The sequence below is a fragment of the Meriones unguiculatus genome, chromosome 1 (assembly GCF_030254825.1).
Source record: "Meriones unguiculatus strain TT.TT164.6M chromosome 1, Bangor_MerUng_6.1, whole genome shotgun sequence".
NCBI lineage: Eukaryota > Metazoa > Chordata > Mammalia > Rodentia > Muridae > Meriones > Meriones unguiculatus.
In genome coordinates this window covers 137317733-137341802 of record NC_083349.1, presented here as the reverse complement: position 1 = coordinate 137341802, position 24070 = coordinate 137317733, and the positions used below count along the sequence as shown (strand labels likewise).

The window sequence follows — 24070 nt, the reverse complement described above, 5'->3', positions numbered from 1 at the left end:
AACATCCATCTTTCAGTAACAGGTCCTTCCTAAACCATAAAATACCAGATCGTAATTCTTCCTCTATATTACACTTCAAAACAAGACCTACTATTAGCTTGGTAAGAGAGACCATGCTGGATTTGCCTTTATTTGTGTTGGAATTTAAGGCGGTGCTGTTGCCTTTCTAGATGTTTTGTATTAAATGATGTTTGGCCTTGAATTCCTCACATGGGATAATAAAGATTAATGAGGCAAATTAAAATGTCTCTGATGGCTTTGAACTTTCTTTGATTGTGAGTGCAAAATAATTTTAAGAATAAAATCCTATTTTTCATAGACTAACTTCCACTCTCAATTATAAATGCAAAAAAAGCTCTTTGTTTTATATTATGAATTTAAATTGCTTTCCACAGTGTGGCTTTCTCGAATATGATTGAACTAATGTCTCCGATCTAGAAATATATCTTACTAAAATCAGATTTGACTTTCTAAACAACAAGAAAGGATATTTCCACGTAAAGTATCAAGATTTACTCTTCAAATAAGAATATTAACGTGAGCTGGGTAAGATGGTGCAAAGCTTTGGTGGCAACAGAGGCGGGAGGCTCTCTGTGAGTCAACCTGGTCTATAGACTGAGTTCCACACCCCAGCCAGTGCGACCAGTGAGATCCCCTCTCAAATACACACATATATGTATATATGTACGTGTGTACGTATGTAATTAATGCTAGGAAATTTAAAATATTTTTGTTCAGATTAATGTGTGAAAACCTACAGTTTCCCTATTACTACAAAAGAATAATATCCAGGCTTAAATATGCTCTCTTGAAATGCAGGGGCTGGTGCTACATACAACTACTCCATCCTTAACGCAGTCTGTACTTATAAAGAACACTGGGAAGGGGAGCTGGTGAAGGAGAAAAGAGGGGAACTGGAAGGGAGCGAACAGGGCAATAGATTTATTAATCAAATAGCATTATACACATGTATGACATTCCCCAGCCAAAACAAAAACCAGTCTTGTGTATGGTCCTATTTATTTTCTTTTCTGATATTTCTGAACAAAAACAAATTCTTTTCATTAAGTTGCTTGCTTACGTCTTTCCCATAAGAAAGAAGAAACAAAGCTGGGTGGTGATGGCACATGCCCTAATCTCGGCACCAGGGAGGCAGATGCAGGTGAATTTCTGTGAGTCCAAAGTCAGCCTAGTCTACATAGAGAGTTCCAAAAAGTCCAGGGCTACACAGAGAAACTCCGCCTCAAACAAACAAACAAACAAACAAAAGGAAACAAATGACTAATTATCCTAAACATACTCTCTTCTCCCATAAGGTGTTATATTTGATTTTATTATTTATATGAAGTTCAAGAATGTATTATGTACACTATATATGCTGAGAGAGATGTTGGTTTACATAAACTCCTCCAAATTGTCAGCCAATTCCTCAACTGTTAATGTATGGACCTAAGATATATTGCATAAAATAGTGTTTTTATGGCCACCATAATAATTAATGCTGAACTACACAGAGAGTTCTACATCTAACTGGTTCAATGCCTGGAAATTATCCAATATTAAAATAATTGTACTGTTATATACACCTTAAGGAGCAAATGCAAACAATAAAACTACATTTCCAAACACATACAAGTATGTTATGGGAACTCAACATGCCCTCATAGTTCACTTTTACAGCAGATCTGTTTTATAAAACTTTGTAGTTTCAACTGAGCCGCCTCATAACTCCAGGCTCTAGTGAGCCTCTGAGAAAGTCAGATATAAAACAATAAATTTCAAAACAGACAAGAACAAAAGACTTCAGCATTGGTCAAAATTGCCCTGAGATGGTACAATCTAATTTTCTTGATTCTTACATATAACAGATGTGAAAGAGGACATATAGCAGATGTATTCAGAATAACACAAGATTCCACTGGATCTGAATGCATTACGAGCTTGAAGCGATACGCCTTATAAAACAGTGCAAATATTTGGAATCATCTTTTATAAGTTCTTAGGCCACCTCCCTTTAAGAACTAAGTTTCTACTGTAATCAAGAGTAATAGTCAATAGCTAGAGCCAACTTTTTTTTTATGCAATTAGAGGGCAAGATGAAAAGTAAAAGCATGCAATTCACTACAAAGGGTTTTTAATGAACATATGTGTTATCAAATTTTCTAGCAAATGAACAATGTACTTTGAATGCACCACCCTTTATTATCATCTCAAGAACAACTGGCTTTTTAATAGATAATAGCCTTGGCTAAGCCTTATAAAATTGTAGTTTTATTGCATTTGTCCATGAATGCATCTCAGAGATCATCTGTAAAGCCTGTCAGATAACTAATGTACCGCTTTTGCTTGCCAAATGTTATCTATATTTTTTTTCTACAAACTATCTAAAGTACATAATGCATTCATTCTGATGGGAACCTTCAAAAGCTGCTGGTGCCAAATAAGACCCTCTTCTCAAACCTGAGATGCATTACTACTGCAGAAAAGCAGCCAGTGATTAAGATGAGAATTATTACTTTAAAATGATTCTAAAGTGTGTGATTGTATGGCAAATGGGTCTTTAGCGTTCTGCTGAATACATTACCTAATTAGGTTATTATGTAACGAAGATGTAACCCATAAAATTGACGTGAGATTTTCGTATCACTCTACATTCTGTCTGACAAAGGGATGATGCTCTGTCTGTGAGCACAGGGCTGCTTACCTGACATTGTACAGGCACTTTTCTCCATAGCTGAATTTAAAGGGCTGCTCTTGACTGCAGGCAGACCCAAGTTCTGAACATGGGCTGTGGGGCTCCTTCTTGATTTTCAGTGGTAGGCCATGAAAAGCCACTAAAACAGAACAAAATACCAATATTCAATTCAATTAGGAACTAAGTCTGTTAGTCTGTTTACTTCTCTTATTTAAATTATCATTAACATTCCTTATGCTTATAAGAAAAACAGCATTTGATAACTCATGAGGCCTGAAGGATTCTAGAAATTGTGCTCTGCAGACCCTTTTCCTGCTTTTACTGGGTAATAAAATGCAAGTCTGATTTTTTTTTCTTTGCTGAATGCAAATCAAATCACTAGTAATTTGCTTTGATGATATTAACAATGCTACAAATTCATTTTTCAGAAAAGAAGTTTTGAAAACCTGTCACAAAGCTCTCCAATGACTAAAACAGAGAAAAAATGCAACTGGTTAGCCAACACTGGAATAAAGCTTTAAGCATTATTCAGTCATAATGCTTCAGGAGCAATGATTCATGGCTCATGACAAAGAAAACCCAGGTGTAGGTCCAACCGAAAGCCATAATAGTACATGGGTCAGGGAAACCAACATCTTTAAGAATGATGGTCATTTTTAAAATAGAAACTAAAATACCTGCCTATCTGATTACCAAAACTATCAAGATAAAATATGATACCTGAAAGTTTTTTACCCAGGTAATCCTCAATAAAAATAATTCTTTATCAAATAGTGTTTTCTCTTTATATAAATTAACATGTAGATATGTTTAAAGCACAGTTACACTTAATGTACATTCATTGTGCTTAATTTAATATAGGTTATATTATAAAATGTATACAAGAAATGCATATACATTCACAAAAATGTGCTTATTTTATGACTATAAAATAAAATAATAAATTTCACTATATTTTTAAAAGTCCAGTGAGAACACAAGTGTTCACTCTACTCTTTAGATTTCTTTCGCTATTAAATGTCCTGATGAAGTTTGTGATACACGGAAGAGAAACCCACACTAGCATCCACAGTGTTCACCAAGAAAACTCTCCTCCCGAACACTTGGGTGAAACGTGTCTGTGGGTACGAGTTCAGCAATTCTTGGAATAACAGATGTGCATGTTACAGCATATTTATTGGTATTTTTTGCAAAACTTTTAAAATTATTTGCAAGTCCTTTGAATATAGATAGTGAAATGCATGTGCTCAGTTTCTGGCACTTTGAATTAAAACCTAGGTTTTATATTTGCCTAAGAAAAAGCTGTAGCATCATAGAACATTTGCCCTCAAAAAAGTAACATAAAGAACTGAGAATTCAGATTTAGTTTACATGAATAAAATTTTGTTAAGTCCTAAGAAGTGATATTTCTATATTTTAAGACTTTTTGCCCAACAGGTATAAAAAGATTAGTAAACAGCTTGCAGAGTAAACTTAACCCAAAAGAAAAGCTTAACAAATTATGCTTTACTAAAATTGAAATTGACTCCTTAAAGGCACCATTAGAAGAATGAAGAACAAGCCATAAGCTCAAGCTGTTTGCAACAGGAAGATCTGACAAAGAATTCTTATTTAACGTAAAAGGAATTCCTGCATAGCAATACGGTAGCCAACTAGAACGGACAAGAGACTTGGACAAGTGGTTCATCAAAGAAAATATACAAATAGGAAGGTGGGGGATGGATAGGCCACAAAATGAATACAAATGTAACTAAAGTTTTCGTTCATCAGGAAAATGCCAATAAAATGGTAAAACATCAGTAAACGCTCAATTGGAAAACCTAAGCTTTAAAAGTTTGACGGTACTGAAACTGAAGAACAAAATAACGAGACCGCTCACTCATGCTGCTGAGAGCATGAGTTGGTATACGCATCTCAGAAAAGCGTGTGTCTACTCTCAGGGTCAAACGAATGTACCTTATGATCTAGTAATTACACTAGTGAATATTCTCGTGTGTGTGTATGTGTGTGTGTATAGTTCATGAGTTCTCCAGAAGACGTAGGAATGTTTGCGGAAGTTTTACTCATGAAAAGAAAGCAAGAAATGCTTTAAATATTCACTGGTGGAGGTAAATAAGTAAAGTATGGCCTCTGCATGGAAAAATATTCAGAAATAACAAGGAGTAAAGCACCTTCCAATGCATCCAAAAGCACTCTCACAGCTACGGAGTTCAGAACTAACTGTAAGTTTCCAAAGCTAAGCTAGCTGCAAGTGTAAAAATTTCCTTCTGTGTTTAGTATGTTTAGACTTGGTTTGGAGGCTCATTTAAATCGAGTCATTAAGGTGAGCTTTAATGCTATGGCTCGCATTCCTCAAACCCAGGGGAGATGTGGACATCAGGATAGGAACTCAAGAGACCAACACATGCAGCTGAAGGCAGAAGGAAGATATTGCAAGCTGAAGATGTTGCAAACCAAGAAGTGCCAAAGACTGATGGGAAAGTGGCAGAGACTGGAGTCGGGGTGGAGGAACCCCCGAGCAGGTCTTCCCTCTCTCCTACTCTCCAGAGACCTTGTTCCCATCTTCATCTGGCTCGGGAGCCTCTAGAAATCAAGACAACCATATCTGGTTTTTAAACCACCCACTCCACAGCACATGTTACCGCACCCTGACCAATGCTCTATTCCCAGTAATTTTTGTCACCGCCCTGGCTGTGTAATGATTTTATGTTACAAAAATGACCAGGGAATTATCGTAACTGGACAAATGCTGACGCGAAGGTGAGGTTTTGCAACGCCGGCGAACATTGCATTCAGATAGATTCAGCACCTGAAAACTCTGTTCAGATACCAAGCTTGAGGCTGCCCTCCTTCTCTTCCGCTCTCTTTACAGACTCATGAGCCAGGAGTTGATTCATCTTTACTAGTCCTGAACCGAATGACTAACGGGACAGATATAAAACGACCAGGATTTATTTTATCTTTATTTTTGTACCTGTAGGTGACGTATAAAGCTTAAAGGCAAACTGAAGCCTCCAACTTTCTGCATAAGACCTTGTGGTTTATCCCCTACGTGGCTCGCTTTAGCCCGCCTCCTGGGGATCCTACCTATGACTTCATGTACACAAACTTCTGTTATTTACCTTTGCTCGAGTGATGCAGAGACTCCCAGCAGAGAGGACGGAGCTGGAAGCTGGCTAGGTGTATTTCAGCGCAGGACTTGAGGCTTAGCTAATAGGAGGTTTTTCCAGATCGTTGGCACCAGCGCAAGAGAAAGCAGCACATTCATTTCATGCAATTTGCTGTACCTTCCCACATGCAGTTGGTGCATGTAAAAGGCTGTTAAGTACTAAATTATTCCTTATCAAATCACCATCATCTGGAGTCATGATCAACACTAATTAAATTACTTTCGCTGAACATGGCTCCAGCCTGCTGCCGAGGCTGCTAGCATTCCGCTTCCAGTGCGGTCCTGCCTGGGTCTGGAATACAGACCTGCAGGCATCCACATTGTTTTGTAGTTTAATTAAAGTGAATCTTTCCTTTTTCAAGTGAATTAAATCAAGTGAGTTAGTCTCTTCATTTCATTGACAAAGAGATGGTGTTTAGAAATGATATTTTATTCCCAACTTCATGAAACTCTGATCATTTATCTATGTATGAAACTCAGAGTTCATCACAGGCAGGAACTCAGAGTTCCTCAAACAGGGTTCCCATGCAAACTTTTCCAAGCCACATCTCTAGCAATCCGCTCTTCTAGAGAGAGGCAGAGAGAACACCCAAGAGACGGGCCTTGCATTCCTTGCCTTGATGGACGCTTGACCTTTAAAACCACATCTTAAGGCTGGCGAATGATGGCGGAGTTTGTCTAACGGTTAAGTTTAAGAACTCCAAAATATCAGGACTTAAAAATATGCACTTCCAAAATAAATATAACCACTTCTGAATCTGAGAGTTTATTAGGGGTTATGGTATTCATTGTTAAGTGCCTGGTAATTCAGTAACTGTGTTCATTTTAGAGCTGTGAATTGTGAGGCTTGGCTTAGTCCCTTCCATTTGCTCCCTACATTTTAGAAAGGGAAACGTTTCATTCACAACACTGCAGAAGCACGAGTTACCCTTACCTTCCAAGAGCAAGGATCCTACTTCAAAAATGCATCTTTGAACACAACATAAAATAACTTGTAGGTAGAGAGAATGAATTAAATTCTCTCTGAAGAATACTTTCTTAATCATTCTTAATCATGACAATAAGGTGTTTTACTCGTAACCTTCTGCTGAGAACAGACCATGTTTGCCACAGCCATCTGCAAATAGATGGAGTTTCTGTGTGAGTTTAGGAGCTGAGTAGGAAACTGCAACCATGTTTGAAAAACGATTTGTATCTGCATAGCATTTTATGATTGTCAAGGTTGGACTTGGCTGTCACTCAAATGCTCAACTGTTAAAGTCTTAGTCTCCAGTGTGAGGAGAACGAGCCTCCAGGCAGCCGGGCACAGTGGAAGGAAGCTGGGATGCTGCAGTCTGCCTCTGAGGCCCTGGTGCTGCTTTCTCTTCCCGGCTGTAAAAAGCTTCTGCTGACATGATGTATTGTGCACCGCAGATTAAAGAAGTATAGCCAGCCACTGAAAATCTCTGAAGCCATTAGCCAAATTAATCTTTCTACTTTCAAAGTTTATTTTATTGGGTATTTAGTCGCAGTCATGGAAAGCTAAAGGAGTCATAAAGAAGCTAAGCATGACGTGTAGGTAAAGGTTTAAGAAAACATAATCATGAGTTGAAAATTGGCACCTTGGGCTGAAGAGATGGCTCAGTGGTTGCTGCTCTTTGAGAGGACCGGGGTTCGATTCCCAGCATCTACATAATGACCATTTGTGGCTCTAGTGGATCCCATGTACTCTTCTGCCCTTCATAGGCACCAGGCACATATGTTCCTACATACATGCACCAAACATCCACATATAAAGTACAATCAATATATCTAATTTAAAATTTAAGTATTATTCCATGACTATAATTCCAGCACGGGGAAGCAGAAGGAAAAGGATAAGAAGTTCAAGGCCCTCAAGGCCAGCCTGGGCTAGGAGAGGCCCTACTTTAAAAACAGTGACAAATACAATCTTTCAAAAAGAATCTTGGGACTTGGGTTGCAATAAAATTAAAATCTGTTTACAGTTTTACTTAAAAATGTTTCTTGTTCACGAACACAATATAACATTATATAAAATCATATCCACTGTTTCAGAGTCGTTCATTCTTTAGGTAGCTGCTGTATCTACTGTGTGCTAGATGCTACAGTAGGCGCCAAGAGCCAGAAGGCAATATGGAACTAAGCGTGCAGGTGCGGAACGAGGTGGCCTCACACCATCAAGGGCATATACAGGGCCAGTCGGACTCTTGTTTAGATTCCTAAAGAATGTTTCTTCTAGGGAAGATCTTAGCCTGTTCTATATTCCTTATGTTTGATTAATTCATGTGTGTGTGTGAAACACACAGCGGTATGCATGATGTTACTAATACATTCTTGGCATGTGTATCTAAATGCAAAAACTTCTCAGAGCATTTGTGTTTGCTCTTAGGCATTCTGCCTTCTTTCAATTTATTCCTGTGACCAAAGACATTTAAAATTTCACACTACTCATATTACATTGAAACAACGACAGTGCTCCCCCACACTGAGAGTTTGCCCTACCCTGGGTTACTCAAAACAGAACATTCGAGCATCCTTCTAGGCGTGGCCAGAGAATGTAAAGAAGCAGGAAGTGGGCTGGGCTCTGAGTTTTCACTCTTTTTTTTAATTCTTAATCCTTCTAAGAGTGAAACAGAATAATTTCTATGAATATAAAACATTTACTCTGGGAAAAGAAACATTTAATTTTAGTTCTTGTCAAAATAGAAACAGGTCTTTACAATAAATCCACTATTTCTAAAGGAAACGAAGGCAACAGAGCAGCCTCCAGAGTCCCCTCACATAGGTAACGAGACCCCCAAACCAAAACACGACGTTTAGGATAAATCTACTTGGAGATTTCTTAAATAACAGGCTGTGGCCACCTACCACTTGCTACCTGTTTTTAGAAGTGCATTTTTAAGGTGACTTTTTCCCACCCATTCACTGGTAGACAGTCTGGGGCTAGTTTGAGCCACAGCGGTTGACTTGCACAGTCAGGACAGAGACAGAGGACCCACAGAGCCTGAACATTTACCATCTGACCCTTTCCAGAGAACAGCTGATCCTTGTTTCAGATCATGGTCTACAGCTATGAGGCAGAAAGCAAACACAGAAGAAGTTACTGACAGTGAGGTGTGGTTGTGAGCACTGCTAACCTTGTCAGCAAAGGTCCCTGGGCTCCAGCAACACTTTGTGTGGCCTCCTGTAATCAACTCACAGTGCTACGCAAACAAGCTGGTGAAAAATGGCACAAAATGGAAACTCTAAAACACTACAAATTTATGAGGCGTGAGGAATCTCAAAGCACTTACTTAGACCAGATGACATCTACCATGTAGAATTTTTTACACCTGTCTAGAAAATATAACTGAAAAAGTCAAAACAAAAACAAATCATGTTGTAGATATTCAAAGTGCTTGTAGGGGAAAAAAATTACTTGGCTGTGGAAGTGGTTTGGAGGAGGAAAAAAAAAAACCTCTGTAAAAGGTTAAAAAAAATGGTACATAAATTAGATTATTTAAGAGTAGATACAAGCATGCCATGAAAAATGCATGTGGCCTTTTATACAAATCTATGTAGTTAGGAGCACACTCTGTAGATGAGACATTCACTTTAAGTTAGTATCACTTCAAGCTCAGGTGATAAATGCATCGCAGGGACCTCAATTAGTACTCAGGTCAATTTCAGAAGCCAGGGGGAAGGTTTATTTCTGTACAAGTAAAGACAACAATGTCTCGTGTTCAGTAAATACACCTTGCAAGGTAGAGAAGCTCAGAGGGTCCTTGAGCTGCAAGTCTCTCAAAAGATTCTTTCTCAGTACATTGAACCCTTCAAGCTCTCCCTACCATCCCTGTGCATACACACACACACACACCACAGACACACACACACACACCCTGACATCCATTACTAAAGAGACTAATCTCAGCTATCAGCAGAGTGCCTTTATGGGGCCATTAAACCATTTCTCTTGTTTACAGTGCCTGGAAGAAAGATGTGAATTATGTCTGTGACAAAACAAGTGATAACATTTCTAAACTGCTATCAAAATGCAAACTGAAACACACTTAAGGGCAGGAACCCTGATTTGAGTTTTCATGGTTTTCCGTTGTTGGAAGTATCTGGAAATAGATTCACCTATTAACATCTCTGAGGCAGAAATTCAGACCAGAGCACAGCAACATGATATCCATTTATTTCTTAAATAAGGTTCTTTAAATAGATCTGAGAAAGATAACCCAAAACGTTTAAGGAGATGTTGCTGGTTCAGGGATCTGCTATGTAGTAGGCCCCTTGATGCTTTTACAGCTGAAAACGATTTTGGTAATCATGAGAAAGAACCACTGTTCTGAGCCTCAGAACTTTTAAATTCAGGATGTTATGTATGGTCAAAGTTTTGAGACTGAGACAGTATTGGCTGAATCCCCAGATCCGTTTGATTATAGGAATACTAAGACAAAGGCCCAAGAATACAGCAGGTCAGCTCCAGGCACAGGAGACACCTGATGTCAACAGGGCATCTTAGTGGATCCGTGAATTGCCTGAGAGAGGACCTAATCCTGCAGTGACTCCCATCAACAGCACTGAGCATGCTCTCTGTGTCAAGGAATTCTGAATAATTCCGTCAGAGGCACACCTGTGCAAAGGCAGGTCACAGGTGAAAAGGTCCTGGAGGTGACCCTGGAGCTCACACCTCCATTCAGCGTCACATGGACACAGACTTGGGACCTGAAGGCAAAGCTGAAATAGAAGCCCAGAATCCTCACAGACTGCAGAACGGACTTCCTGATGAAAATATGACCTATCGGAACAACTATTCCACGAAAGTAGGCCTTCCAATGTAACTGTCTGTACATTGCAAAGTACCATTATAACGTGCGTCTTAACAGAATATAATGGATATGCATTCTGGGTTTAGATGCCTCATCCTCAAAGTGTGGTGGAAATGTAATGTTTACTTCTCTCATTCAGTGGAAAATGACTTTTCCCACCAGCTCTGATGATCTCAATCAAAGCTTGCCAACATTTCAACTGGTCTAGGATACATTCAGTTACTTGTGATCATTTAACATCTCAGCTTCAAATTAATTTTGTGATTTAAAAATTGAAACAAGAATCAACCAGTAAGGAATAATAACAACAAAACAACATCATGGCAATGGCCAACATTCCACCATGACATGCAGGTCAATGGTTGACTGATGGGCTGGCACCTTCTGCCAAGAGCTGGGTTTTCACATTCGCAACACTCTCTTCTGCTCCCATCCCAACTCCCTCAATATCTGCACAGAGCTCACTTCACCTGTTTATCTGATAAGCATGTGAGTACCTATCCCATTATCTAACATGTAGTCACCATGTGTCTACATGTAGACACATATGTCCATGCTAACATTTCCTATCATCTATCTATCTATCTATCTATCTATCTATCTATCTATCTATCTATCTGTCTGTCTGTCTATCGTGTATTGATCATCTATCTGTCATCTACATTTCTCTCTCTCTAGCACACACAGCATCTCTAGTCATGAATGTTATGCTAATAGCATCTATCCTCAGGGACCTCCTCAGCTAGCAATGGTTAGTAGCAGAGCTACTGCTGAATAGGCACAAGAGAAAAATGCCCAAGATCTCATACAAGACTTGGAGGCTTATGTTTTTCTGATGCCATATTGTGAAAATGAAGCTCTGCTCCAGGCATTCTTGCACTGTGGAAATAATAGTTGCTCACATTCACAATGACCCTTAATCCTTATGAAAAAGTAAAATCAAGTATGAGTACTATATTTAAGCAAGGAAGGTACATAATGCACATTAGAAAGCTGTGCAGGCAATATGGTTGATATTTTAAAGCACTCACTGTTTTAAAGGGTGTTTCAAATCTCCTTTAAATTTGATTACATTGACCACCTATTTTCTAGTTGATATGGGAAAGATATCATAATAATAAAACAAAAGGCAGGATCAAAAACAGAAAGTTATATTTCTAATTTTAAAAGCATCAATAATTGAAAAATAAAGAGACTAGATGTACAACGTGTTAATTCACTCCTCTAAATTTCAAGCCCAAACTTTGTATAATGGCTCTTCAGCTTAGCAGTGCTAAATGATGCTCACCTTCCCAGTCTAATTGCCAGCAACAACACCCTGGCAGAAACCTGTTCTTCTATCTGGAGAAGGGTAGGAACAGGGAAACGAAGGCCTAATGCAGAAACAATCCAAATTGAATCACTCTAGCATTTTGCATTGGCTTCAAGTCAGATCTTCCTACCCCTACCGGTCCAGTAGATGGAAAGCAGCATGACACTTTTTTTTTTGGAAACAAATTCTGTGCCATGAGCCCAAACATACAGCACTCCACATCCAACTGGCTAGAACAAAACAGAACAAGCTGCAGCTATTTGAGAAACAGATCTAATCAATCGAAATGAGGTTCCCAAATGAGGAAATCCACCTAAATCCACACCTCCCTAAAGATGCCCTAGTTAATAAAGTCCTAACCTAAAGTCTGACCGTTCTGAACAGGGGAACCCTCTTCTTCTAGTGAATCTGCCCTACTGTGCTTTGACACAGATAGGCTTTAGGGAAGATTACTTCTCTGCACCCTGAACTGTGGTTTCTTTCAAATAGGTAATGTGAAGTTGGGAGGGACAAGGAAAGAAGCTATTATGTCTAGCTGAATGGAGCACGGAATAGTCCAACACGTCCTGGTATCTCTAATTCTGCATGAAGAAGCTGTGAGGAATGTCGTAAGACATGGAACACTGCAGCCAGAGACCAAGGGCACCCTTCCCTGGCCACTGTGCAAGCTCGAAGACCACCTTCCTACATAGAAAGAGCTGGGCATCCCAACCTCCTCCAACACCTAGAGCAAATCTGAAGGTGCTCCCCTCCATAGATAATCAGGGCAATCTCTAACAAATACCTCAGAAAAAGTATGCTAACTTTATTCTTCAAAATTCACTGCCAAAAATAAATAATAAACAAACAAACGAATGAATGAAAATAAATAAATAAAGGCATGGAAAAAAAAAAAGAAAGCAGATAACACACAAAAGAAAACAGTAGGGGTTGGGGATTTAGCTCAGTGGTAGAGCGCTTGCCTAGCAAGCGCAAGGCCCTGGGTTCGGTCCTCAGCTCTGGAAAAAAAAAAAAAAAAAGACAAAATAACAAAAAGACCAAAAAAAAAAAAAAAAAAAAAAAAAACAAGGTAACTAGAAAACAGTAAGTACAGATGACAGCATCAAAATTGAACTGCTTAAAAGCAATAAATGATAAATGTGACCTTCAATTTTCTCTTTTAATTAATTTGTGGTCACAAAAAAAAAATCTAACCAAAAATTTCATATAAATTACTTTAACTATGGACCATACTAATAGGCCAAACAAAGTATAAGATAATATTACATTGCTCCAAATCCTGCCAAATACTAAAACTGCCCATCCCTGTGGAGTAAGTACCAAACAACAGCAGTCAGGCTGAGCAAGATGGCTCAGCTGGTAAATGTGCTTACCACCAAGGCTGAGGATCTGAGTTCAACCCCAAGATTTATTCTGAGAAGACGGCAAGTTCCATAGGTGTCCTTTGACATCCATGTGTGCAGTGGTGTGGATACGCCCACCCATATACACACAAAGTAAATAAATGTGTGTCAGAAACAAGTCTGGCAGGCAGCCACTATTTTTATGAAGGAAAACGTAACCTGTGTTTCAATTTTAAATGTAACAAAGTAAGTAGTAAAACAAATATTTGTTTAAGTGAGTTCTCTGGTTAAGTCTTCAGAAGTAGACCAACATGGACATAAGTTTAGAAGTTACCTCACATGTATTAGGGGTGATTCGGACAAGACTTCTAGTAAACCCAGAAATAAGGGACAGGGTATACTGCCCAGAGATAGATAGATAGAGAGAGAGAGAGAGAGAGAGAGAGAGAGAGAGAGAGAGAGAGAGCTGACATTATAACCTATAATACACCACATACGCAGGTCTAATAAATTTTCACTGTTCTATCACTTTAGATATTTTTGCTTTGACTGTTTCCACAAGCCCCTCCCCAGGATGATCCTTTGGCTACAAGGTTACTCATTCCTACTTGCATAGTCCCACTTCCTCATAAGCTACTGAATCCTTGTGTTTGATTAGTAATTTTACATGTTTTTCCTTTTCATCTGTATGAAAAAAAAATAGCCTGCAATTTTCATAATCTTAAATTGACCATATTAGCACCAAAATAATATGTAGAGTAGGTATGGAACAGGCCTCACAGGGTCTCAGCACACCTGCTGCATTTCTGTGACCCTACAAAGGACATGATTGACGTCAATTCAAACGGTATTAGTCACTTGGCTCCTTGTTCAAAAAGACCCTGACAGTGGACAATCAAAGCTGAAAACATGTTCTCAGTACCAGAGCTAGGAAAGTTTGCCCAGAAATAAAGAAAGCCAGCTGGCTAGAAACACACAGACACACACACACACAGACACACACACATACAGACGCACACACACAAAGTACCTTTCAGTAAATACTAATAAACCTTTACAGGCTGCCAAAATAACAAAGATACAGTGACTGCAAAAGAAGCCTAGCAGTTTTCCTGACAGTCACACCTTCTTCAGAAATGCTCTGTCACCTGGCTGTGTTCCAGCTGTTAATACCACCTCAGGTAAATCCTCTGCATGCGTTTTATTTAAAACAACTGCTAATTTAACAGGACATGCATATAATTTCTATTCTAAAATAACTTTGAGGAAGGTCCTTCAAAATGCCTTGTAGTGGGATGGGTGATGTGGCTGAGCAGGTAAGGGTGCCTGCTGGCAAGCATGATCATCTCAGTTCTGCAGAGGACTCATGCAGGGAAAGGAGAAAACCAACTCCCACAGAATGTCCTCTGATCTTTATATATGTGCCACAGCTCACACACTCACACACACACACACACACACACACACACACACACACAGATTAAATGATGGAAATATAATGTGAATATTATGATATAAAATGCCCCATAATGTTTAAGTTGCTGATGCACGAGTGGGTGTGAGTCAACGCTCTTATAAAGCGGCTGTGAAGGCAGTTTTACCCCGTTGAAATGTTTCCACGTAATTTTACTAGGTGGAGAACTACGCAACAGGGCTGGAGAGATGACAGAGCAGTTAGAAGCCCTGGTTGCCCCCGAGAAGCACTGGCTACTCGCAGCCATCTCTGCAACTCTCATTCAAGGAGTTCTGACACCCTCTTTTGATCTCTATGGAAACCAAGCCTGCATGTGGAACACAGGCATGCATGCAGGCAAAATGTTCATACACTTCAAATAAAGCTAAATAAATCTTAAAAAAAAAACAAAAACACCACCACCAACAAGAGCTTCCCGGCAGAATCTGGGCAGGTGGTGTGCACTGCTATAATCTCACACATGCCCCTCCCCAGGGTGACGAAGCAGAAGATTGGGTGTCTGCCGCTACCTTGTGTCTCAAATACACAAACTAAAGAACGGTTCACAAAAAATAAAAACTAAAAAAAGGAGAAATAGGAGATATGTAAGAAGTGTAGGGAGGCAGAGGCAGTGGATCTCTGAAGCTCTGAGGTCGAGGCCAGCCTGGTCTGCAGAGTTAGTGAGCTTCAGGACAGACAAGGGTACACAGAGAAACACTGTCCTGAAAATCCGAAAAAAAAAAAAAAAAAGTCAAGACACGAGTAGAACTGGGAGGGGCACATTCTTTCCCAATCTGCAACACCCCATTTGATAATTTTTTTTTAAATGATAAGCAATAACATCTAATACACAAAGAGAGGCACCAGAATATTGAGTTTAAGCCTCTCTGGACAAGCCCAACCTGTAGGAATTAAACAGGAAGCAAAGAAGTCAAAGGCACTGATAAAGGAAATCAAACAAAAGAGACTTAGATAAGCTCAGCCATCACCAAGAGCTCACCAGTAGGCAGACACCATAGTAAGACACTTACATAAGAGTCTGACTTGGCAAGCATTTTAAGAACAAACTGTAAACAATCAGTAAACACACTGATCGCTTTTACATAGCTGATGGACACACTAGATTCCAAGAATGCTGGAATACAGTAACTTTCATTTTAAAGTGGAAGCCAGATGAGAGTTACGGGCAGAAAAAAACAGGTCATATTACAGCATTTGAGGAGCATTTAAGAGAAAAGCCTAGCCACCTTCCCAATCCTGAGAATGAACAGCTGAGAAGCACTCAGGAGTCACGGATATTTAGCTTGTTGGAGCTAATTTCAGTACCTTACAGCAATTAATAACAAGACATATTTATAGAAAGATATGATTATATTTGACTTAGCCGATGTGATCTTGTGTAATTGTTGGAATAGCTGGAGTTCATAACCAAGGATGACCCAAATCCTCATTACTTGCCTATGTTTAAAACTACAAGGTGTTCTCAATTCTTGCTCTATGTATAGAATCAGAAAAGTTTCCAAAGAATTTACAGAAAATTATTTTTACAATTTTTATTATATTTTATTGACATAACTTCTCCGAGGCTAGTTCAAGGATTCCTGTTCCTTTCGTTCTACTCTACAGCCTTCCTGACACACTACTCACAAGTCTCTCCAGGCTTCTGGACGGGACAACACCACACGGTACAATCTCTGGGGGCCTGAGCCAGATCTGAGGACAACAGAGATATCTCACCTGCCACTCAATTAAACTCCACAACAAAAGTGTCATGGCAACAGTCTAATGTATATTTTTTGCTTTGACTTGCTAACTATAAATCAGAATAAAATCAGTCTCCACAATGAAAACAAACAGTAGAGCACAGAGCATAGCGAGGAAGCCACAGTGTCTAAGGACCCACAGGAAATGGGAAATTATACTACACACACAATGATATTTGAATACTACAGGCCTCTTTATTTCTATCTTGAGTGGCACATTTTGTGGGACCATCAAAACACACACAGTAGTGACCCTTTCACAAAGCAAGATTTTCTGTCATTCATTGTATAGAGGCGCGAGCTGGAACACAGCTTCTAGATCTGATTTTATTTCACAAAAATTTCACTCAGAGAAATATTACTAAGAGCTTATGAAAATGCTAACGTGTGATTGTGATTAGTTACGGTCTAAGTGACATATCTCAACAAAAATGGATTGTAGTGTTTGGCTGCCTCCGTTAAAACTGTCAAAATCCTATTTATTGCTATGCTGATCTACTTAAAGTTAACCTTTTGGACCTCTTAAACAGTAGATTAGGCAGTATCGTTTTCCTATAATTTAGTGATCATAGAGAATGCCAATGTCAAGTAGCCTTCTTGCTCACCAACACGACACAATATAGGAGATTGCACATAGAATGGATTTTTTTCCTGTTGCATTTTCCTTTTGGTTTTTCCCCCCAGAATCATAATTCCATTATTCTTTAGAGCATCATTGTCCTGGAGCCAGCTGACAAGTTCAGCAACTTATACTAGCAGTTAAAGATAGGGAGGAGGGTGTTTACGTAGTCCTCTTTGTAGCTAATAGTTCCAAGAAACTAAAAAAGTGTGACAACGAAAAAGCACTCTGCTCGGCTTCCAAGTGCGCACATAAAAAAAGTAGAAAAGATAAGCTTTGCAAAAGCACATGGATACCAGCTGCAAAACAATCACAAACATAATAGGCTGGTTTGCATTTTCCTCCCGGCCCCTTGGAAGTAAATAGAGCTTTTTAAATTGAGGGTGTGCAGAGGCTGAAAGGTCAGATAAAGCCTTATTCTGCCCTTCCCCTCCTATACAGGCAGGAATTTTAGCCAATTCATGCTTCTGTGAATTATCACATCAGATCCCAAAAGAAAGTATAACATCACAAGGTATATCATTTAATGTGTGTTTTTTTTTTTTGTAAACATGGTTATTGAGTCCAAGAGTGCTGATATGCTAAAATACACTTGACAGAAACTCTTTGGTGTCTATCTCTTCTCTTTCTCAATACTGTGCTACCTAACTTCATCCTGAGAAATTTCCAGTATCATTTGTTCATCAAATATACCCCAAATGCACCTGATATACTTTTGGTACTTCACAGAATTTGACTCATTTCAACACATGGACCTCCATCTGCCCCTCCCCACTGTCCAGTGCCCATCAGACATCAACACCTGGCCTCCGCCCACCCCAAAGACCTTCCCTTCACTAACACAATGAGCGGCACACACAAATATATTGACAATTCTTTGCCAACTTTCCACTGCTGTCACTACTTAGCACTGCCTTTTGCCTTGAGCAAGCTGCTTTGCTTTTCAATACCTCAGTTTTTGGCACAGCTCCACATGAGGCACTATGTGAAAGTAAATTCTTGAGAAAAATCTAATAACTGGTCGTGGTGAGCCCAAACTTACCTTCTTTTTAATGTAGTCTTCTCCCTCAGAAAATAAAAATAAAAATAAATAAAAGAAGGCCATGCAGTGGTGTTACACACCTTTAATCCCAGCACTCCTTAGGCAGAGGCAGGCGGATCTCTGAGTTTGAGGCCAGCCTAGTCTACAAAGTGAGTTCCAGGACAGGCAAGGCCACACAGAAAAACCCTGTCTCGATAAACCAAAAACAAATAGACAAATAAATAATAAAAACTAAAATTTAAAAAGGATGTGCTGGTTTTCACCAAAAATTAGGTTGTTGTGAAAGATCAGGTGCCTTAAGATACATAGGGTGCTTGGAAGAACGCTCACCACCGAGGGAGTGCTGGCAAGAGCTGTTGGTGTCTAGCAAGCACAGATGTAATGGGTAGGGAATTGCCAGGATCCTGTCATTTCTAATCTTCTGTAAGCTTGGTTTGTAGTTCAGAAGCATGATTCAGTTTCTTCATGAGGCCTTTCTCAACTATGCCAATTTATATTGATATCTTAATCACAGAAAAACAAAAAACATCAAACTTAAGGTCTGTACCATCAATCTGTGCTTGGGTTTTATTGCGGCTATCATAGTAATTGTACTACTAATAAGTAATTGCTATTACTTATTATACTAAGTAATTATTGTTGTACTTATTAGTAGTTAGTAGTACAATTACTTATTAGTAGTACTTATTACTATTATCTAAAGTAATACCTTTATCCTCATTCTACCCTTACTGTCCTTAGTCCCTTTGGAGGACGCAGAAAGGAAACTTGGGGATGTGTAGTGACTTGCCAAGGTTAGAGTAAGAGGAGAGAAGCCATCATGATGGCTCAGTTTGTTCCCAAGTCTGAAAAACTGAGCTCAGTCTCTAGAATCGACATAGTAGAAAGAGAACCGCCTCCCACAACTCCCTCTGAACTCCATCTGTGAACCACGGGACAGCCACACATGAACATACAGGTGAACAGACAAAATAAAAAGAAAGCAGTAAAGGGGGACTGAGCCTGACTCGCAGGACCCCATCACTCTCTGAGCTGATCCTGACAACTGTTATTTAAATAATCCCAGCATGCCTCCCTTCTTCCTGGAAGCTTCTCAGAATGCTTTCTGAAGGCAAGAATCAAGTTTTTTTTGTTTGTTTTTGTTTTTGTTTTTTTTTTAAAAAAAAAAAACATAAGAACTATTTCTTATATAAATGAATAACCATTTATCTTTGCATCCTAACTATGCAAGTATAATTAAATAACTTCTAAAATGCAACGACCTTAAAACTGGCTCAAAAATGATGAGTGCTTAAAGAAACCATGTTGTTGTTGCTGTTATTCAACTGGCAACCATGACTATAATAAAGAAAACGCTTAGATCAACATGCACAGACAACATTGCAACACAAGCTACAGGATAAGCAGGGTCTTCCATAAACTTGGAATGTACTTTTGTCCCATCTCTAGTCTTGTTCCCTTTCAGGGATAGTGGACCTGCTCTCCACTATCTCTCTCACCAGCCTAGGGAAGATGTGCATCAGGAATGACCTCCCATCACAAAATGAAGTCTTTGGTGGCTGCATAGTATAGTTAGGCATAGCCACCTCATGTTCTTTTCAACTGTAGTGCTGCTATCACTATGTAAATCTTCACTGCAATTAACATACCTTATAAAATTCTCAGAGCTTCAAAAAATAACTCATACTGAATAGATCCTGATATCGCCGTACCTCTACATGGCTATTGAGTCTTTCCAGACTAGGTGTTAAAATCTTGATGAATTACAGCTCCTTTGCTCCTCATGATCCCTACTAATTTCACCTTTTATTTAGAAAACTGTAAAGTGGTAAGTCCAGAGTTAGGACTGAATCTGAGCATGCTGTGCCACCAAGTTGTTGTTACAGTATAAACTCATAGCTGTTTTAAGGTCCTACGACAATGCTAAATAGTCCTCAGATGCTAGATGCCCCATTTGGAGGGTAGAAAAACTACCTTCTACTCTTACATAAATTCAGCATGCAGACTCCAACTGTTGGAACTTAAGTTCTCAATTGTTTTCCTGTGACTATTGGTCTTCCCTCTGTTAAAAACCACCAAACTGATACTTTTGGTCAAACACATCTGGTCCTGTTGAAGCACAGTGACTCTGGCAGCTGGAGAAGTATTCATTTTACAAGGGTGATCTGTGGCCATCCACAATTTCAACAGCCCATTATTTTTAAATGGGCTTCAAGGAGGCTGCGTGTTAAACTGAATACTGCCTCAGTAGAATTACTATCACAGCAAAAGTCCTGTGGCTTTTTTTATCATTTAAATTGAGATGATCATAAAATTAACACCCTTCTAATGCAATTTTCATCTTGATTATTACTATTTAACTGGTAAAAATTTTTTCTTCAGGCTGAGTGAACATTATAATTAATATGCAGTGCATTGTAAAGGTTGCATCTTAATTGAAAAATCAACACTTTTCCCCCTCAGTGAATACATAAACTTCAAAATCAACAAAAACACTGAAGATGTAAGCAATTTTACTAGACCCACAGGTTAGTGTCCTTGATCAACCAGACTTCATATTCTGAAATATAAGATGCTAGCAGATCCTATGACTGGGTCTCTGTTACAAGGATCAGAATGGTTCTAAGGAGACTTTCTATTTCTGAATTCCTGTGGTCAGTGTGTCAATAGGTCTGAGGCAACATTTCTGAGTTTCTTCTCAATGTCACTGTGACAATGTATTGAGCTATTTAGTGTGATCAGCAGAAAGGGTCACAACCTTGGCAGCCATCTTCCAGTATTTGTAGGTGTGAGCTAAAGGCCAGGACTTATAGATACAAATCCTGAGTATAGGAACAAGCAAACAAACAAAATACATACTACAAAGTGGTAAGTTATTACAATGATCTCACTTAATAATATTTAGAGTAAGGCAGAGATAGCTTGTACACTATATTTTTATAAAGAATAGAAGCTTATGTAGTGTTTTCTACATGCCAAACATGTATAGATTTTATATAAACGCGTACAATGTTATAGAAACACAAAAAGATATACTCTCATTTTATACCTGAGTCACTTACCATCAGGTAGCATTTAGTCCTTAGAGAACTGAGACATAATTATCTTAACTTGCTTGTATCACCATTTAGTCAACAACAGAGATTTGAACACAGATGTACAAGGACATACTGTACTCGGATCCCTGGGTAAAAACCATGCGGATTATAGCACATGGCTCTAGTGTCTATAGCATCAATACTATATGTAGCAGAAAAGGATTTTTAAAAAACAGTTCAGATAAAATATGGCGTTCAATTAATTTCAGCAAATATTAGCAAATGCTTTGTCCCAATTATACACTGCCCAGAGACACACAGTGTCCAAACTAAAATTTAAAAATTCCCCTTTGGGAGCACCATTATTTTATTAAGCAAACACTCAGGGTCCCTGAGCTGAAGCTGTGTGTGCACAGGACTTAACCACATTTCTCCAATTCAAAGCACAAGGATAGAGATTTTCATAGGTTAATAAGCAACTTAGGATGCTGTCTACTCCACCCTTCCTTTCTGTTTGTTCCTTTGGGATAAATCAGGAGACTCCTATAATTATTTTTTAAATGCATTTTTTTTCATTTACTTCACTCTAATTTATGAGTATTTAAGTGTACGCATGCAAATATGCATGCATCAAAAGTACTTACATCAGTCCCAGTCACTTAAGCAGTAATAATAACTCAATGTTAACATAACAATCATAACAATCTGCAGCAAAGTATGGAAAATACTATCGTATATGGTATATGGCAAGTCTTGATGCTGTCATGCACATACCTGTGAGACTGAAAGCCACTGAACTAGTGTGAGTCTCCACAAGCATGCCTAAGGTCACTTTGCTGAATAAACAGATGTGAAACATGAAAATGGTTCATGAACTCTCAGGTGCTAAGCAGATGCCAAAGATGTGTGTCAAATGCTAGAACAGTCCATAGTGTCTAGCACCCCACTCAGCTCCTGGTGCTGTGAAAGGGTACTGGTTTAAGTTGATTCTCTCCACTGTATGGATGTAATTAAAAGGACTTGATAAATTTGTTCAAAGTAAAGATGACAAATCTTATTAAAATTCACATTCATTTAACTATAATGTGAACATAAGCATATTTTTGTAATCAAAGGGGCCTTAGATGATATTACAATGCTGGTCTTAAAAAATACAAAAATGCTAGTCTTTCCATGTATATGTGAAAGCTTTTACTCCCTTCTCTCTTTCTCTCCTTTCTCCTCTTCCTCTCTTCTCCCTCTCTTCTCTCTCCCCTCTTGTTCTACACACACACACACACACACACACACTTATATGTAGAAAGAGTTATTGATTAAAATATAACAAAAAATTAAGAGACCTGAGTGTAGTTTTATGTAACATATGTAACATGCAAGTAGAGGCATTTATGTATGGGTTTGTGTACGCTTATACAAAGGCATAAATTCATGCCCACCTTCTAAATATAAATACTGGCACAGGCCTCCACATTCCACAGGAACACTCTCTTAACCTTCAGAACTGCTATTTAAAAGCCCAAGGCCTAAATTTCCACTTTGATCAATGAATATCTTCATCACAAGATGGCATGGCTGAAGCTTATTGATTAACTGATAACCTTCTAATGTACCAGCCTTTAATCTGCAGTAAAACAGTGAATGAAAGTAGAGCTTTCAGAAAGGAAAACAGGGTTTGATTATCCTGGAAGAAAACACAACAGGAAAAATCTAAGGTGGGCAGAAACATCTAGAAAAACAGAACAGTGTCCTTCAGTGACTAGGCTTTCTCTGCAGGCCTGTGAGATGAGACAACTGTGTCACCTGACCATCTGGGCCCTTGCCAAGGACTGGAAAGTCATATCAAATCAACATAGTAAGGCTGTTGTGTCCATGAGGACAGAGGAAAACAACCTCAAACAGCGAGGAAAGTTCACCTCACAGCATGACCGCCCTTTCAAAGGCAAAGGGAACACTGCTCACAGTTGACTTCAGTCTTTTCCATACATATTCTTCTAGGAAGGGGTCAGGTCATTTTAAGTGAGTTCCGTGGTCTTGATAGAACTTTCGCTGGCAAGTCAGCTAGAGGAAATTTTAAGAATGGCCTCTCACACTTCGGGGCTAAATGCCAGTGTTGAAAAGTTCATCACAAGAAGTGGGGAAAAGGGATGCATGCATCTAGTCCACATTTATCCAGAACCCTACACGGCTTTATAGATTCTTGTTCACAGCCAATGTGAGCAAACTAAATAACAGTAAACTAAGATTTATGTGAATGTATAATATAACTAAAGCAGACTTAAAAAAGAGCTGGGCATAGCAGCAAACTCCATCGATTCATCTTTACATGTATTATACTTTTTGTGTTTATAAGGCAGCAGACTATAAAAATAACTTTTTAAGCAAGCAAACCTGCACTCTTTTATTCCAATATTACAAACAGAAAATTTTGGTAAAGAAAAAAGTGTATTGGTTTACAGTTTTCATTTTCTATTTCCCAGGCACATATCTAAGGATATGCAGTCCTTTTTTTTTTTTTTTTTTTTTTAAATCAGAGAGACCCCAGAAACTCTTAAGGGCTTCAATATCTCATTTCTTAATTTAAAATGTTGATGTCATCGACTTGTAATACCACCTCAATCCAAAGCTCTGGGCTCCAGTGAAACCTGATTTACTAGACCTTGGGAATCTACTAGTAGTACCAGCACTACCACTTGATTTCTCTCCCTTCCTCCTCTCTCCCTCAGTTCCTGGGTTTAATTCTGTTGCTTGTTGGCTTCTGATTCAGAATCTTGCCGTAAAACCCAGACTTGTGTTAGACCTGTGTTCCCCCTTCCTCGGCTTCC

The 24070-nt window shown here is 38.8% G+C and overlaps 1 protein-coding gene across 4 annotated transcripts in view; it reads right to left on the bottom strand.

Moving 5' to 3' along the window:
- Etv1 (ETS variant transcription factor 1) overlaps positions 1-24070 on the bottom strand; it is an 87179-nt gene that overhangs the window by 37668 nt on the left and 25441 nt on the right. For all 4 annotated transcript variants that reach the window (XM_060367327.1, XM_060367330.1, XM_060367324.1 and 1 more), the window contains one exon: positions 2705-2834. In XM_060367327.1, the coding sequence (XP_060223310.1) occupies positions 2705-2834 (130 nt within the window). The remainder of the gene's footprint in view (positions 1-2704; positions 2835-24070) is intronic.